The sequence below is a fragment of the Orbicella faveolata genome, unplaced genomic scaffold (genome assembly GCF_042242905.1).
Source record: "Orbicella faveolata isolate gen_17 unplaced genomic scaffold, um_ofav_v1 contig_35, whole genome shotgun sequence".
Lineage (NCBI taxonomy): Eukaryota > Metazoa > Cnidaria > Anthozoa > Scleractinia > Merulinidae > Orbicella > Orbicella faveolata.
This window is the reverse complement of record NW_028301564.1, coordinates 6,343,693-6,361,251: the sequence shown is the minus strand read 5'-3', so window position 1 is coordinate 6,361,251 and position 17,559 is coordinate 6,343,693. Positions and strand designations below refer to the sequence as shown.

The following is a 17,559-nucleotide window of genomic DNA, read 5'->3' as shown; positions in this document are numbered from 1 at the left end:
TACAGATCAAAGCAATACACGTACAACCACAGCTCGACTTAAAATCATCATTTGAAAGGCACAAAAAATTGTCCTTAAAAGGGAAAAGATTTCGCCAAGTCATTAGGAATTGCAAAGGTTTTTTTTTTTGTGGGGGGAGGGGGGGTTGACTGGGGATAATTTAGTTACGACTGTTAAAGGATAATTTCCCGTTACGACTTGTGATGCAATAAGCTACTTATATTGCGATTAGTGTGATTACCCTCTACTGTAATGGATGAGTGAGGGACAATATTCAACTTAGACTCGTCGATCGGCAACCTTTATATTTTGCTATGAACAGTCTACTGCTTCACATAAAATCACCCGAGTTTTTTTTCTTTTTGCACTGTAATATTCAATCTTTACCCGAAACAAAACCTTCTGGCAGGTTGCCAAATCCCGCCATTTAACCTGTGCAGTTCAGTCCAAATAAGGCTACAAATAAACCTTTTGGTCACACTGTCTGCATATATGATAAATAGCTTTATGCCATATTGTTTTCTTCTTTCCGGTGCAGGAAAGACGTAAGATACCTAAAATTTTATCCTAAAAACAACGGGTCATATTAATGCCATGCGCGTAAAATTGAATTCATCATATTCATTCGTACAGTGCTAAACATTATATGGTCAAATAATTATTTTTGAATTATTTTCTGCCTCGGTTTTGCATCATGAATTAAAGACTTTATGTCGTGACATTTTCCTTACGATGTTCACGCTTGATCATGCGCAGTGCGGTCGTGACGTCCCGCACTAAATTTAGGAGAAGACGTATTTGTACCCGGCTCGAGTGTTTCCTCACAAATTGCTGACCTAGACAGTAAACGTTCTGTCAATCATCAGTGTAAGAGGGTATAAAAAGCTGCAGTTAACAACGTGTTCAGAATTTTGGAGAGGATATTCGCGAGCAGTTAGTTTTGTTTTTTCATTGTTAGCCGTTGCTACTTCTTCATCGCAGGAAACAGCCGCCTTTGCTTTCGTACACAAAACAAGCAAGCTCACTTCGATTTGATTTTCCGGTATTAATTTGCCATGGATGGCACGATAGGAAAATATCGCCCAAGAAGCGAATCTCCGGTTAATTCTGTGGAAGGGCAAAATCTAAATGATTTTGAGGTGAAGATCGCCCCCGAAGAAACGAATGGTGCACCTTTTGCAAACGGCAAACAACATGTGGGCGCCGGGGAAGATGCACATGAAAACGTCGATGAAAGGTAAAAGCGATGATTGTTGTCATGCCTTGTCAGGACATAATGATTTTTATGGTCGGGTTTCGTCTGTAAATGAATAACATAGCTGTCCAAGATAAGAATTTTACAAGGATATTATTACGTAAGGACTTTTATGTGAATGCACAAATTAAGGTTACATGGCCGGTCTTATCTGCTTGTAGTGGAGCGTGGTAATTGTGGCACATTTGCATGCTGTGCATATGCCTGATAGCACGTTTTTTTCTTATTTGTTTATTTCTTGGCTGAAGTATTCCTTTTTGTCTGGAACTTAACTGTCGCAATAAAATTTTTGCCTTTGACGAATCCCAGAATTATAGCTTGGCTGATTGAATATTTCCCGCCTGAAAGACAAGCTCACAGTAAGGCCCAGTTCAGACGCCAAACTTTTCATGAGCCGAACCTAATACGTTGAATTAAGTGCATGAAATGTCTGAATCAGTTAAAAACGGCTATTTGAATTTGGAACGGCTCAGCCGTTCTTCCCGCCTAGCTCAGGCGGGAATTTCGGCTTTGGAACGGCTTTGATTCAGACGTCGAACTTTTCATGTGCCGAACCTAATGCATACACCTTGCCTGAAAACCGCTGATGTTTCGATGTGTTTTGGCTCAAACTAAATTAAGTTCGGAGAAGTAAGTTCGACGTCTGAATCAACAGGCGTACTTTTGATAATTTGGGTCGGTCCAAATTCGAATTAAGTCCGGCTCATGAAGAGTTCGGCGTCTGAACTGGGCCTAAGATTTATCCATGGACTTTGATAAATGATGAGTCACGGTGCAGGTTTTAAAAATAATACCGTGTCAGTTACCCACATCATCACTTTGAAATCATATGAAATGTAAGTGAAATCCCCACAAAACGTTGTTGATTTCACAAAGTTTTTAGGAGATAATATCTGGGATGTTTAAAACGAGTTATGTGGGAAAAAAAACCACAATGATGAAAGAAAACATGTGAAATTTGCATTTTACTTTCACAAGGCTGATTTCACATTACAGGATGTAAAATACTGACAGTAATATTTCACACTGTAAACCATGTAAAAATTAAAATACCAGGTGAATTAAAGGCAAACAAATTTGTAATTGGCCAATTTTTCAATGGTCAGCAAGTATCGAATGAGTACTGAATAGGTCAATGTGTGAGTCAACAATATTACTGATTGATACATGTTAAGTAGGTAAAGTCTGCATACGAGCCAAGTGGTCCATAAGACAAGAGGTTATTACGGTTTCTGTAGCATGAAGTGACTAGGAATATTTCTGTACCCCCCTGGATGGGTTGCTCGTCCATTGCGATTCATACATGTACACTTTGCATTTGCCAAACATGTCAATATGCCTCAGCTTGTTGAGATGTCAGTAATACAATTAATGTTGACGAGTTGTGGTAACGTTTGACTGAACCGCATTATCAAAATAATGAACAATTGAGTTGTACTGGCCAATATACATCAGGAAAGAGGTCAAATCAACATGACTTGTGGTTTAAGAACGTTTGTGGTGATAATTGTTTCTGTCAATGCTTACGGCAAAAATCATGCATAACTTGTTCAAGTAATTTGAATTCCGCTCAAAGTTTGAGTAATTAGTGCAAAATTATTTACTAAAATCTACTCACAGCACAGTAACTCTTTGAATAATAGTAAAAACATCTCACTTTAGTTTATTTCTCCAAGTGATTGCATAATTAAATTCTCAAGCATTCTCAAGAAAGTCAATGTCAAACCTCGTGAGAATCCTTAATGCATGTGTTATTGTGTTTTCAACTAACACTAAACGTTGAAAATATGGATAACTTCTCTTGCGGGGTCAGCTTGAGAGCTTAAGTCTCAATTAATTCTTCTTATATTTGACCTTTATTCAAAACATTACCATGCTATGAGGTTTTTTTGGTAACTATTTTTGCCATTATTGCTTGAATGTTCTGCGGAAATCATCTTAAATGAACTAGCACAGGGTTAGTGGCCACTGCTATAGTTTATGCATGGATTTAGCAAGATTTGGTCTTTCTAAAGATCTCTTTCTTTACCATTTTTGCACAATAATTGTTTCTCAGAAACAAAGCGCAAAACGGCCAAAAAAAATACAGGGGAATGTTTTACTACTAAATTGAAAAGCACATGCAAAAATTCAGGCACTTTTGAAGAAAAAAAAATTTCACCCGAAAAAGTCACTTACGTCAGTCTTGCACCAAGCCATTCAATTGTAGAAAAAATGTAAAGAATCCATGTACTGGTAGTTTGAAATTTTTGCTTCACTGACATCAAATTCCACTCTTTGAGCATTTGCAACAAGGACAACTACATGTGCAGTATTTCCAATGAACTTAACAGACCCGCTAATAAACAAAAAATAAGAGAGATTTGCTCTTTTGAAACATCTGTAATATTTTTGACTTAAAGACCATGCTGAGATTCTTGCCCTAATTTCTTCAACATTGGCCTTATTTTTACACATGCTTTATATCTGAAGCAAAGTTGGTGATTCTTGAATTTCTGATCAAAGTAACTAGAAACATCACTGCAGTGCCACTATGAAAAAAATCTACATTTTATTTTGGTATGAGGGACCAATTTTTTTTTTGTGGGGAATGTAGAGGGGGGGGGGGGGGATCTGACAGATAGGCCCTGCAATAAATATATTTTTTTTCTCCTGAGTATATTTATACATTATGAAGTGTAAATTGACAAGAATTTAAGTATACAGGAATTTACGGTGACCACCCACATATTGACACACAAACATGCACGCACAATACAATGTATCTACTTTTTTTTAAAAAAAAAAAAACCTGGGTCACGTGATTAATTTAAGAGCCTGCACTTAATGCTAGGTAAGTCTAATTACATATCAAGGTGTCAAAGGTTTGAACTTCCTCTTCTTATGAAAAGTGTGCAGAATATTATTCTTCTGTGCAATATACATTAATTCAGTATCATCAGTGGCAGATCCATACCTTGTGGTAAAGGTTGGGAGGGGGGGGGGGGGTTGGGGGCAGTTTTGTTTTGCTGGCCCTGCCGGCTTTTCTTTCTTCCGTGATTTTTTTTTTTGCGCAAACTAAGGGAGGCCCAGGCCCCTCCCCTAAATTCGCCAGTGATCATGATAATGTTTACGTAACATAATTTTAAATGACTGCATACTGGGTTTCACATTATTTCTTTTACAATGATAAATTACTGTTTTTCCAACCAAAATACGTTAATTCAAAAAGTCACTACCATTGCCATTGACATCTACAGTAATATCCTTCAGAGATAACTTAATAACTTCTTTTGTGTTATAATACGAACACCACTTAGAATCATTCCAAAAATGCAATTAATAATGACCTTCATCAGAAATGTTAACCTGCACCAGCTTTCGTAATAATATTATTCTTAACTTTTGAGATGACCCCCAGCCAAAAAAAAAAAAAAAATGATGAAGTCAACTTAAACTTATCATGCAAACTTTAGTAATATATGTTAAAATTGATAGGCTATATTTGGTGGAATGTGATTGTTTAGTGGGGGTCAAGGCTGTCAATAGGAGCTGTAACCCGTAACACCTGTTGTGAATGAGCATGTTTGATTACAATCTGCCGTAGGAAAAAAGATGGCGATTGGTGTATCTATCCATAATTCTTAACGCAAGGAAACTTTTAACAATGCTCATATAAACGTACAGAGAAATTCTAGCATCTTCAAACCTAGCATACACAATATTAATAGCACAGAGACAAATATTACACAAATATGGCTTTCCTTGTACTTTATGGGCTGTGTAAGGTTCGCATGGTATAGTGGAAAAATGTGCAGCCGCCATATTTTTTCCTACGGAGGATTCACTCACAAATGAGAGTAACAAGTTTTCGACAATAAAGGTTTCAGGTGATTCAAAACTTAATCATATGGCAAACCTGGGGGTCGATTGTTTTTGCAACTGAGAAGGTGGTGGGTGATCACGAGCGTAACATTTTGCGTGGCATCAAAAAGGTTTGATTTTTTCTTATCAACAAGGCTCATAATTGCGTGAAAATTGGCAGACTTCTACAAAGAATGTGCATCTCAAAAATGTAAACATTTTTCATGATGCTCAGACAATATTAAAGTTATAGGAGTTTAAAAGAACGCGATAGCAAATCAGTACGTTTATAATGAAAAACGGAGTTTTCTTTGCTGGCTTTATCGTTTTATTTTAGGACGGAATGAGAAAAATATCAACAAAACTGAAGTGCACACAGACCGTTTTAACTTTTTTTATTCACTATTTGCCGATATGTTTTTCGGTTAAAGAATTTTCATTACAAATGTAATGAATAAATGTCACTTTGCTTACCTCGGAAGAAATCTTCGTTTTACTGTCCATTTCGTGCCAATCGTACCCTTTCCTATCGTGCCTTACGTCACTCTCACCGTGCCTTATATCGTGCCTTACCGTTCCTATCGTGACTTATCCTTCTTATTGTGCATATCGTTCCCAGAACCGATCGTTGGTAACACCGTGGTGTTTAGACGTCGTTCACGATATGTAAGCCTGTTGATGACGGGAATCCCGAACCATCGAGTGTGGATTCGAGTTCGAGTTGGACTTCGAGTAAATATGCAAATAAAAAATAAAAATAACAAAATAAAAAAAAAAATGGAGGAGGAGGGAGGTGAGACACTCGCAAAACAGCATAACCCGCCGATATACTTGCATTTCTGGAAGGACCGCTTTTCGGGGAAAAGGGCGTAGGGAAGCCCTTGATGAGCATTCCCATAATCGGGGATGGCACAAACGGTGGATTGCTTTTCTGCAAATTTTAAACTCTAACCATAAGCCAACGATCTCGTGTCTGTGGCGTGACGCGTGACGCGTGAAGCGTGACTCTAACGTTGTCCACCTGGTCATCTTGTGTTAATTGAGACATTTCCTGGATAACCATGGTATGATCTGAGGTCCTGTCATTAGCCTGTTTGCTGACCATCGTAGCATAAGCTATAGAAAGGTAGGTATAATTTGCTTTATGAAGACATGTAGTTGAAAGAGTTATTTTCAAATGCAAATTAACGCTGAAACATGCCTCTGTTTTCAGCGAGGAAACAATCACAGAGATCACTTCACCTACTGGTATTTTAACGTTGCAATTCACAAATTGAGTAACATTCAATTTTCGAAAAAGTTATTTGCCATCGGATTCCTATACAAACACCGTAATTTCTGACTTTGCCTACCCGTAAAGATGATGTCGATTCCGTCGAAAACCGCGATAAGGTCTTGGTCAGATTTCTAATTACCCTAAAGATTTGGCCTGGCGGTTAGCTGTCTTCTGTCAAGTAATGAAAAATTTGGAGTTTTTTTTCCAGCCTGCATGGCTACTAGCTAGCCAGGGATATGTTTTCTCATCCATACACTTTCAGTAGCTCCGATCAATTCAATCCAATTCAATCCAAAACGATTCAACTCAGATCAATTCAGTTCGAAACTTAATATGCGACTGGTCGTTTGATGAATTCTTCACATTCCTCTATCTCTACGGGAGGACTAGTGTTTTTAGCTTTTACAAATTTACCACCCTTGCCATCAGTTTCAAAGATGGGAAAAGGCCGCGTTTTTGCTCGAGTGCGTATTCATCATTGGTTTGTTGGGAAGGGGTAGCCATTTCTCTCTTTATTCAGTCCAAGATAAAACATCCTTCAAAGCTCAGCATAAATATCGTCATTCCTGGAAAAATCCATGTTAATTAATAAATTTTGCCTGATTTTCTTTCACTCGCCAGTTGTGGAAATTTTTGATCCCCCTATAACAAAGAGGTATATATATCATTTTAGTTTAAGTGTAGCAGCTTTGTTGTCATTTTGAAAGAAAAAGAATATGCAAATCTTACATTAATCTGAGACAATAGTTGTTGGTATGTAAATTGTAAAGGTTGGTTCTCGCCAGGTCCTCCCTAATAAACTTGTTGTTTGTCGCCCAGTACCTGACTATTTTTGGTAAAGAAAGAAGAATAAATACACTGTTGCAATAGATTTCTTATTACTTATTAACTGCTGAAAAAAACAAAACAATTGACTGCTGCCGGGCTACAAAGCCGGAAAGTTTGGATCTTCGCCTATCTCTTGTCAAGTCCAACTCTATCTTCAACTCGAAGTCCAACTCGAAGTCCAACTCGACCTAGCTCGAATCCAAACTCGAAAGATTATTTTTCCCGCCGATGGCCACATTTTTTTGTGCCTTGCATGTCCTTCCCGGTTGGAGATGGTTGTCGCATTTGGGTTTATCAAATACGCCGCGCATAATTCGGCTGGATTTGATGGTATTATTACGGAGCTAGAGTCTGTGTTTTCCCATCGAGCGAGCTGGAAAGATGCGCTATTTATATTTCAGCATTGAGACGGCGGAGAGCAAGGTTCATTCGTTTCATTTGCCTCTTCGCTTTCTGGTCTGATCTGTTTCTTCTTGGATACATGTAGTAGTTGAGGTTATAAATGATCAACTTAGAACAGTTGGTGCCGCGTGAGACGTCGGCGACACAAAATAAATAGATTAACACCAAAAAAAGCAGTCAACGCTCGTTCGTCGGTGAAAGGTAACCTTATGTAAAATTATCTTAAATACAGCCAAATAAGCCTTTGTGATATTAAAGTAATTTGCAGATCCCATAATTTACAAGAAATAAGTAATCTTCCGGGTAATATTTTATAGTCTTCTTCCTTGAGTGACATTCTAAACATTTTGACTCAAAATGACATTTCATCCGTTTGCAGAACTCCTTGCCTAGCAAGCTAAGTGATAGAAAATCTTCCCACCTCAAACGTTTATATCAGCCGAATAATTTGTGCCATCTTGCTTTTCGTGTACGTAAAAAGAGGGTTACGGAATTTATCATTACTGTAGTTGTCCTTATATCAAGAGGCATGAAAAAAGTTACTTACAGCTACTTTAAACAATTGTGATGTGCAAACACGTCTCTGTTTTCGATGCCCGACTTACTGCCTTCTAGATATCGATGGAAGCTGCTGTTCCTTCCTTTTTCCTGCATTATTTTTGGAGCTTTCATCGCATCTCGCGGACCAAGTTCTTGTAATGATAATTCGTATTTGACAAGCGTGGTGTGAGCAAGAAAAAAAAGAACGCCTGACCGCGGAGTGGAGCGCGACTAAAAACAAGCGATGGACTGAAGACTCAGGGAACGATAGGAATGATTATGAATGTGGGCACGATTGGCACGATTGCGGCGTGTTTGTTAGTTACGCCGGAAGTACAGATTTTCGAGCATGTTTTGAAATACTTTTAGCTCTTACTACTCACTCGCGAGCTTAATTGATTTTTCACATACAAAATAAAATAAAATTATCGTATGAGCGAATATTGTGAGGGAGATTGTAAGATTTTTCCATTTTTCTAAACAGTAAATTAGAATCAAAGACAACCGCTTGGGCCAAAAATTGAGTGGTAGACTACACCGTGTGCTAAGAGGCTGTCCTTGGCCATCCCAAGCACTTAATTCCCCCTGGCATACATTTTGTTCTGAAAAATAGCAAGTTTGGGTGACATTCATGCCCCTGACATACATTTCTTTAGAACTAGAACTTCAACTCCAGTTTGGTTCAGGTCGTTCAGCATGATCATTTGTTTGCATACATGTATGATATAATAATTAATAATTATAATTAGTTGTTTTAAAAGCTACTTTAAAAAAAAAATACAATATTTAAAGAGGAAGCCAATATATGAGCCTTAGCTGTCTGAACAGCAGAAATAATATTCAGCTCCTTAATTACTTAAGGATCATATCTATGTTTACATCATTCATTGAACTTCATAACTTTTCTAAACTCTGGCTGTATTTCCAGGGTAGTTTTTGATCTAAAGGTTTGTTGTTAAAGCCGAACATAAAGTGTCCATACCAATCTCTTGGGTTCTGCTGCCAGTAATTAGAATAAGAATAGATATGGGCAAATAATAATAAGCATGGAAAATTGTAAGTACAAAACCTTTTTTCTTTGTTTTGTTTAGTGGTGACAAAGGTAAAAATGGAAAGAAAAAGAAAGAGAAAGAAGAGAAACCACCAGCTGTGCCTTTTTTCAAACTGGTAAGCTGAGTAGTCAATGCTAATGGTATCATGATGGTTTTAAAAGAATTTGGCTTTATCTGCATGTACTCAGTGTCACTTACAGCGTATACAGATTTATCCCAACTCTGTAGAGGTGACAATTAACATGTTTAATTGACCATTCACTATTTTTATTCACGCCATCTGTTGTTTTTTGTCTCAGTTTCGTTTCAGTGACAAGTTGGATGTTCTGCTCATGGTTTTGGGAACTATATCAGCATTTGGTCATGGTGCAGCTGTCCCTCTCCAGTTTATCATCTTTGGAGATCTTATCGACAGTTTCATTAATCATGGAAAAGCTCAGGCGCTAGCATCTCCTAATGAAACGTCATCTGTTCTAGATGCAGGTCCAGATCTTAATGATCAGATGCAAAACTTTGCACTGTACTATGTTTACCTGGCCATTGGAAACTTGGTTGTTGCCTATGGCCAAATGGCGATGTGGACACTTACTGCTACACGCCAAGTGAGACAAATGCGTTTGGCTTTCTTTAGATCTGTCTTAAAACAGGACATTGGCTGGTTTGACACAACTGATCCAGGAGAGCTCAACAGTCGACTCACTGCGTAAGTACTGTATTTGATTATAGCGATTTACAACATGAAAATTATGGTATTAAAAGAAATTCTGAAAACCTGGTGGCTTATGGTTTTTACAGCATGATCTGTGATGAACAAGCACATTTAATCATAAATATTTTTTAGTTTGGCTTGGCATATCTTCATCTTTAATGTGCCTGCATGTGCACTTACAAGAACTTTTTGATTGACAAGGTTTTAGCCAGAATTTGAAAAGTCAATATCCAGGGCCAGTTCCATTAGACAACCCTTCTATAGGGATCTTGAGGGCTCAAAGTGAAGCATGTATAGCTATATTAGGGTGAATTTCAATCCACAGTTTTTACTTAAGTTTTATTTGAGGTTTAACAGATTGCTATCATGCTGAATTGTCACCATCATTTCACATACATGTACAAAAACTTTGAAGTCAAACATTTTATTACCATGTAAATACCAAAATGTTTATTTATGTCTATGTTTTGTTTTTGCAAAAGGGGTTTTGGGTAATTAATGTCATGTGCAATAAATAATACCTATGGCCTTTTTTACAGTATAAAATTTAATGTATTCTAAACAGAGTGGCTCTAATGCCCAGCAGCTGAGTCTAAGGGTCCAAAAATGATATTCTTAAGGCCTAAAATTGTCACACTGGTTTTCAACAAAAAGGCTCATGCAAAACTCTTGAGAGCATCCAATGTTTCTTTTTTCTGGCTCTGATTTGCCTCAATCTTGGTAAATTGACTTCAATAAGTTATATTCTAAACACTGACCTGGACTTTTTTCACTCGTTTTCACATCTTTGGAAGAAAATCTGTTGGGTCAAGATTGCTTTCTCTCACAAAGATGATGGTGTCTTATGCCAGTATGATACATAAATGTAGCTTCTGTTTATAATGTACAAAGTCAAAATCAAATCCCTCAGTATCTTAGCTGTCTTCTTAGGAATTAAAGGAAAATAGGAAAGAGCTCAGGGAATCAGGTTGTTTACATCAGTTATTGTGACGAGAAACACAACACGTGAGTTCTTTAAAATGTGCTGGCGTGATGGTAATGGATGGCTTCCCGGCATGCATTGCAATCTCGCTCAGTGGACATTTCATGGCTTTCGGGATCTGGTAAGCATCTTTAAGATTGCCTGTTGATGTGAAATCAACATTTTCCCTTATTTTTGAAGTGAAGATAATTAAATTATTACTTTCAAAACTTGAATTGAGACAAACTTATTTGCTTTGATACATGGAACAGAAACTTGTTTTGAGATTTTTTTTTTTGGCAATTCAGAGTGAAAAGAGCAAAAGATAACCTAAAATTCGACATAAGGCAGATATGCCTATGGCCCTTCAATTATAAGACGTATAAAATCTTCTTGAACACTTATGGCAGACTCATAGTTAGAAATTATTTTATTTTCTAACTGGGAGTCTGAAATTGATAAAATTAACAGTTAATTAGTTGCTTTAATTAAGCCATAATTTATGGAAACGAAGTTAATTAAGATCCATTTATATTTTTTCACAGAGATCTTGACAAAGTAAATGATGGCATTGGTCAAAAAATTGGAATGTTCCTCATGTCCCTCACATTAGTTTTAGTTGGATTTATCATGGGTTTTGTGTATGGATGGAAGCTCACCCTTGTTATCATTGCTATAAGCCCACTGATAGCTATAGCAGGTGGAATAATGGGAAAGGTAATCACAAGAGTCCAGTGGAAATATCAAATCAGTGCACTGTGCTCTGTTAACTGTTATCATTAGATAATGAAATCTTATAAAAGAAATTATAATAACTACTGTATCCAGAATAATCAAGGTCAAGGTAGGGGTTATCAACCGAAGCCGAAGGCTGAGGCTAATAATCCTCACTGAGACCTTGATTATTCTGGTTATCACAAAAACCAAATCTACTATTTGTTTTATTATACATTGAACGAAAAAAAGAATGGAAGTTATGTTTTGGCTTCTTCATTGACAGCAAGCAACACGAAGCACACAAACTTGACATGATTACTCTTAGAAATCATGCACTGCGGTCATATATTACATGATTACCCCTGAGTGTCCTTGACATGATTATTGTATAATCTGCAGCTAGATGACGTCACAGACGCTGAAAATTGACTGTACGTTTTCGGCCACTCAAAAAATAGATAGTAGGTTCAATGTATAAATAATAATTATTATTAAACTGTGATAATAAAATCAGTAACAATTTTATATTTTTGTTACAAATCGCTTCATAAAATAATTTTTGCTTATTGATGTTTAGTTCCAATAAATTAGTTGTATGACTTGACACATGTACAAGTACAATACCTGATTTAAAGTCACTCAGTGTGACTTTTGAATGTTGTAGTTGTTGTCTTCAATTACAACCAAAGAACTTGATGCCTACGCCAAAGCTGGGAGCATAGCAGAAGAAGTGCTATCGTCAATAAGAACTGTGGCTGCATTTGGAGGAGAGAAGAAAGAAATTGAGAGGTAGAAATCACTCTAGCAGAATCCTTGTGTTTGTGATGATGATAATAATACTAATAATAATAATATCTAATACGAAATTCTCGATCATGATTGGTTCTCTGTGTGCCTATTTGCCACGTAATCGGAGTGCAATCACGTGGGTGTCCAATAACAGGTATCCAATTTGAACTTTTTGTAATGGGACACCCACGTGATTCGCATGTCAATTGTGTGCTCTTTGATTGCTTTCTTTGTAATGTTTCCTACAGTTTTCAAAACTTATGAAACATGCTACATACGTTTTTGCTCAAGAGAAGTTCTCAAAAGACATTTTTAATTCTGAAATTTGTTATAGATGCGATTAATTAGTAATTGGACCTCATGACACTTATAAACAATTATTGGATGAGGTTTCTGTGATATCCAGAATAATCAAGGTCAAGGTAAGGGTTATCAGCTGAAGCCAAAGGCTGAGGCTGATAACCCTTACCGAGACCTTGATTATTCTGGATATCACAAAAACTGAATCTAATAATTGTTTTATTATACATTGAACGAAAAAAATGGAAGTCATGTTTTTGCTTTCTTCACTGATGGCAAGCAACACAAAGCGTGCGAACTTGACATGATTACCCGTGACCTTGAGTGTCCTTGACATGATTATTGTATAATCTGCAGAGATGATGTCACAGGCGCTGATTTCGAAAATTTACTGTACGCTTTCGACCAATCAGAAAAGAGATAGTGAGCTGAATGTATAATAATATTATATAGCACTGTTTTCTGGTGGTTCAACAGCGCTTTACAGATCTAAAAATTCGCTAAAATGATCATGCAACATGAATTTAAAGAAACCAGAAGTGAATATTGTTGAGGAGCTAAATGATTGTTTTTCTTGTAATTACACTGGATTTTATGAATTCGTGCATTGAATGAATTTTAGAATTGTAAAACTCAATAATTATTTAAATGCATGTACACAGAGCTACTAGTAAATTTACAGTGCCTTTAATCGCCAAACTGTAAATTGAGTTTAATTACATGTATCTCATAAATTGTGTTGATTTGTAGAGTTTCTTAAATTATTTTTTAAACATTTGCAACAACTGAGAACTTACTATGCTGTGGGAGAGTTCTCAGGAAGTCAGTTTCTCTTCTACAGCTGCATGAATATCTTTAATTGTTTCCTCTAGATATTCATCACATCTGGGAGATGCTCAGGCCTTTGGCATCAAGAAAGGTGTAATGTCAGGACTTGGTATGGGCTTCTTCCAGTTAATCATGTTTGGCAGCTATGCTTTGGCCTTTTGGTAGGTTTATTGTCGTATAATCCAGCAAATATTATTAATAATGTTACGAGGTATAAGAATAATATTGGAAACGGGGATAAGCTCCTGCCAGAGATGGGCCACTTGGCTCGTAAGCAGACTTTACCTTTATTTTAAGACTAATATTACTATTGTAATAATCTGTTTTTTACTCAATGAAAGGAACTGGCGGAAATCATAATTATAATTATTGCACCATGTTGTAATTCTCTCAGCGACATTTAAGGTGGCTCAAAACAGTTTCCATCACTTAGATTTTGATGGGTCGTTATAACCACTCTTCATCACTTGATGCTACAGTCATAGTATGAAAAAACTGCCCACTCATTGGTGAACACATTGTTATCATTTTTGTGACACAATAGGTTACCATAGCAACAGTATGACCTACAAATGATGATTAAAAAAGACCACCAACCATGTGCACTATGCTTGAATGTACAAGCAGATTCTATCCGTGCAATTTTATTCATAAAACAAAATAGTGCACTTCAATAAGCATCTGCTGTTTTGAACTATCTTGCTTAATTTTGCAGCTGTTTTTACTGTAATGAACTATTTTAAAATAGTCAAATTAAAGTTCTGGGAGGTTAACTGAGTTTTCATGTATATTAATTAACTTCCTTTTATCTACTGTGATCTGTAGGTATGGAGCAAAGTTGATCATTGATGATGAAATGTCTGGTGGAGACTTGCTCATTGTAAGAATAAAATTCCTGGCACAAAGATTAATAGTTATTAAAATATCCCATAATTTATCAAAACCATACCTTCATTGTACTTATTCTCTTCTTTTTGAAAAGTTTGTTGTAACATTCTTCTGAATGGCTATTTTTGCTGTATGAATTAATTTCTCTGATTTGATCCACCAAGTCATTCTAGTAGATCTAAATGTGACCTAAATTGCGTGTACTTGACCAAGCTATGAACAGAGCTTAATCAAGACGCTATCATAATTCCCGGCATGATCAATCGATGACAATCGATCATCGGAAACCAATCGATCAATCGATATCAATCGATAACAATTAGTTAATTGTTATGGATTGCTATCAGCCAATCGATGACCAATCGATAATCACAAGCTCGAGTCCTCAAATGTCATCGTTTGCCATCGATTGTCTCGCATCTTGAGATTGTTATTTGCAAGCTTCATGTTCGCAAGTATTAATCTTGTTTCATTTTTGTACGATGGCAATGAGCATTTTCTTCCCATGGACTGCCAGTAACCAGAAAACTTTAAACCGTAGGTTTCTGTTGTAACTTGAAAGAGTAAGAACATTTTCATCCCAGTTTAGTTTGTGTTAACAATGTTAATTTTCTTGCATTATACCCGCATTTAGAGAGATCAATAAAGTTATTGTTACTGTTGTTGATGGTAACGATGATCTTCACAATTACATGTCACCATATTTCTCCTGTCAAATCATTTTTTTACCTCCCCAAAAGATATGGTAATCGATGACAATCGATGACAATCGATGACAATCGATGGCAATTAAAAAACACAAATTTTTTGGCCATTGATTGGTCATTGATTTCCGATATCAATCGATTAATTGTTATCGATTGATATCGATTGCCATCGATTGTTATCGATTATCGGTTTCATCGATTGATCACGCTGGGCATAATTATGATCTAATTAATGATGATGATGACGTTGATGATGTTTATGAAAATTCTTTTCATTGGTGTCCGCAATTTATCTGATGGCTGTTTTTAATTCTTCCTCAGGTGTTTTTTTCAGTTATGTTCGGTGCCATGCAGCTGGGTCAGGCTGGTCCCAACTTTGCAGACATAGCAACAGCCCAAGGGGCAGCATATCAAGTGTTCCTTGTGATTGACAGGGTAATTAATTTAATCACCTGTTCTATTGCCTGGTTACTTTCAGTAAACATGCAACACCCGGTTTCAGTGTTACGTGCATACCATCTTTCAACATGCTATGGTTGGAAGACTGTTTAACTGTGAAACTGGCAATTTTTCCAGTTTTTAGCAGAAGAAAATAATGACAAATAAACGATAATTTACTGACCTCAAATGGCTGAAGGAGATTGTGGTCTTAATTGCATGTGTCCCGATTTATGGGATAATTTAAACGATTTTACTGTAGTTGATTGGCTCTCAGTAGTGACTTCCAGTAGAATTGGGCTGCTACCACTTAAGTGACAATAATATTTTTTTTGTAATTCCTTTATGTTTGGTCGCTTTTGGAATTAACTAAGCTTATTAATCTAACTCTGAAGTTAACTCCAGCCTCTGATCCACAGTGCCTTTCCACAGAAGATGGCCTTACTAAAGTATGGGTACTCAGCCTTATTTCTGTTTTTTAGGTTCCTCCAATTGACTCAAGTTCTACCGAGGGTGAAGTGCTTGATGATAGTTCATTTAAAGGAAATGTCAGCTTCAGCAACATTGAGTTCTTTTATCCATCAAGACCAGACATTAAGGTACCTATTAAGTTAATGTAAAGAATTACTGTTAAAAGTAAAATTTACATTACAAACTTATTTACCCATCAGAGTGGAACTTCTCTCAGGTTTTATTAGTATGAATTAAGAGACAAGGAGTACTTCTTACCCCTGCCGTGCCCCCCCCCCCCCCCCACCACCCCACCCTCTCAGAAGCAATTCTAGGGTTACCTCCAGTGTTAAAGTTACTGGTACCCATTTATCAACCTGGCCCAGGTTGTTCAAATGGTGGACAAAGCTGTCCAACAGATAAATCACTATCCAGTGAATAGTGTGGTTTGCTCTGTTAACACTTTTCCACTGTATAGCAATTTATGCAGGGGCCCAGCTGGAGAGAGCTGAAGTGGAAGTTTTGTAACTTGCCTGATACCACAACACATTTGTACCCTGGCAAGGGCATGAACCCAGACAACTTGATCTAAGTCCAGTGGACCAACAACTTGGAGATCACATTTTCCATTTTTTGATATGACTGTAAATTCTTGCAATTGCCTGTCAGTGTTTGGCATCGTACATAGATTGTATATTGGCATTGTGGGAAATTAACAGCAATTTGTGAATGAAAATGTTGGTTTTTCTCTCAGATTTTGAATGGTTTGAGCTTGAGTATTGACAGTGGCTTGACTGTTGCCTTAGTGGGTGAGAGTGGCTGTGGGAAGAGTACAGTTGTCAAACTTCTACAGCGATTTTATGATCCCAATAATGGCCAGGTAAGACCTTTGATAATGTTGACTCTAAACTGTAACTACAGTAAGATTTTGCTAGAATTATTTAACTCCAATTATGAAATAAGAACACAGTCAGTGAGCAATTAAGGAGGTGTACAGTATGAACATAGTTATAATTTGTGTTTTAAAATCTAGTTAAAGCAAATATTATGTACTTTGATTAAGCAGGCAGGCTGGCCATGTTTTAGCAGTACTTTGTGAAACTTGGCTGAAAGAAAAGCATAGCAAAAGTGCAATTGTCCTGCCCAAGAACAGGACACAAAGAGCCTGTTTATCACTTTTAAGTTATTGTTCCACTACTCATGCATGCATACTGAACACAGTGTTAATATATCTTTCTTTTTTTGTGTGTGAAGGTGCTTGTTGATGGCCGTGACATTCGTAGTCTGAACTTGAAGTGGTTGCGTGAACACATCGGTGTTGTGAGTCAAGAGCCCGTTCTTTTTGCCACTACAATAGCAGAGAATATCCGGTATGGAAAAGATGGTGTGACACAGGAGGACATTGAAAAGGCAACAAAAGAGGCAAATGCTCATGATTTTATCATGAGACTTCCTCAAGTGAGTGGATTCCTTTTTGGTATTCAACTGCATGATGAAAATGGCAGGTTTTAAACAGCATATTCCCTTAACATAATGATGTCACTATTTTTAATTTACAAGGATTTTTGCAAAGCTT

At 36.9% G+C, this 17,559-nt stretch overlaps 1 protein-coding gene across 2 annotated transcripts in view; it reads left to right on the top strand.

The window, feature by feature from the left end:
• The first annotated feature begins 727 nt into the window (after positions 1-727).
• The window catches only part of LOC110047680 (ATP-dependent translocase ABCB1-like), a 28,544-nt gene continuing 11,712 nt past the window's right edge, over positions 728-17,559 (top strand). Inside the window, exons 1-11 of one of the 2 annotated variants that reach the window (XM_089272656.1) lie at positions 728-1,237; positions 9,236-9,311; positions 9,496-9,899; positions 11,412-11,583; positions 12,248-12,372; positions 13,545-13,661; positions 14,326-14,380; positions 15,417-15,530; positions 16,016-16,132; positions 16,738-16,863; positions 17,238-17,441. In XM_089272656.1, coding sequence (XP_089128782.1) covers positions 1,056-1,237; positions 9,236-9,311; positions 9,496-9,899; positions 11,412-11,583; positions 12,248-12,372; positions 13,545-13,661; positions 14,326-14,380; positions 15,417-15,530; positions 16,016-16,132; positions 16,738-16,863; positions 17,238-17,441 — 1,692 coding nt within the window. In that variant the 5' untranslated portion in view covers positions 728-1,055. Of the gene's footprint in view, positions 1,238-1,269; positions 7,806-9,235; positions 9,312-9,495; positions 9,900-11,411; positions 11,584-12,247; positions 12,373-13,544; positions 13,662-14,325; positions 14,381-15,416; positions 15,531-16,015; positions 16,133-16,737; positions 16,864-17,237; positions 17,442-17,559 lie in introns of those variants that run through there. The other variant, XM_089272657.1, reaches the window with a different exon arrangement.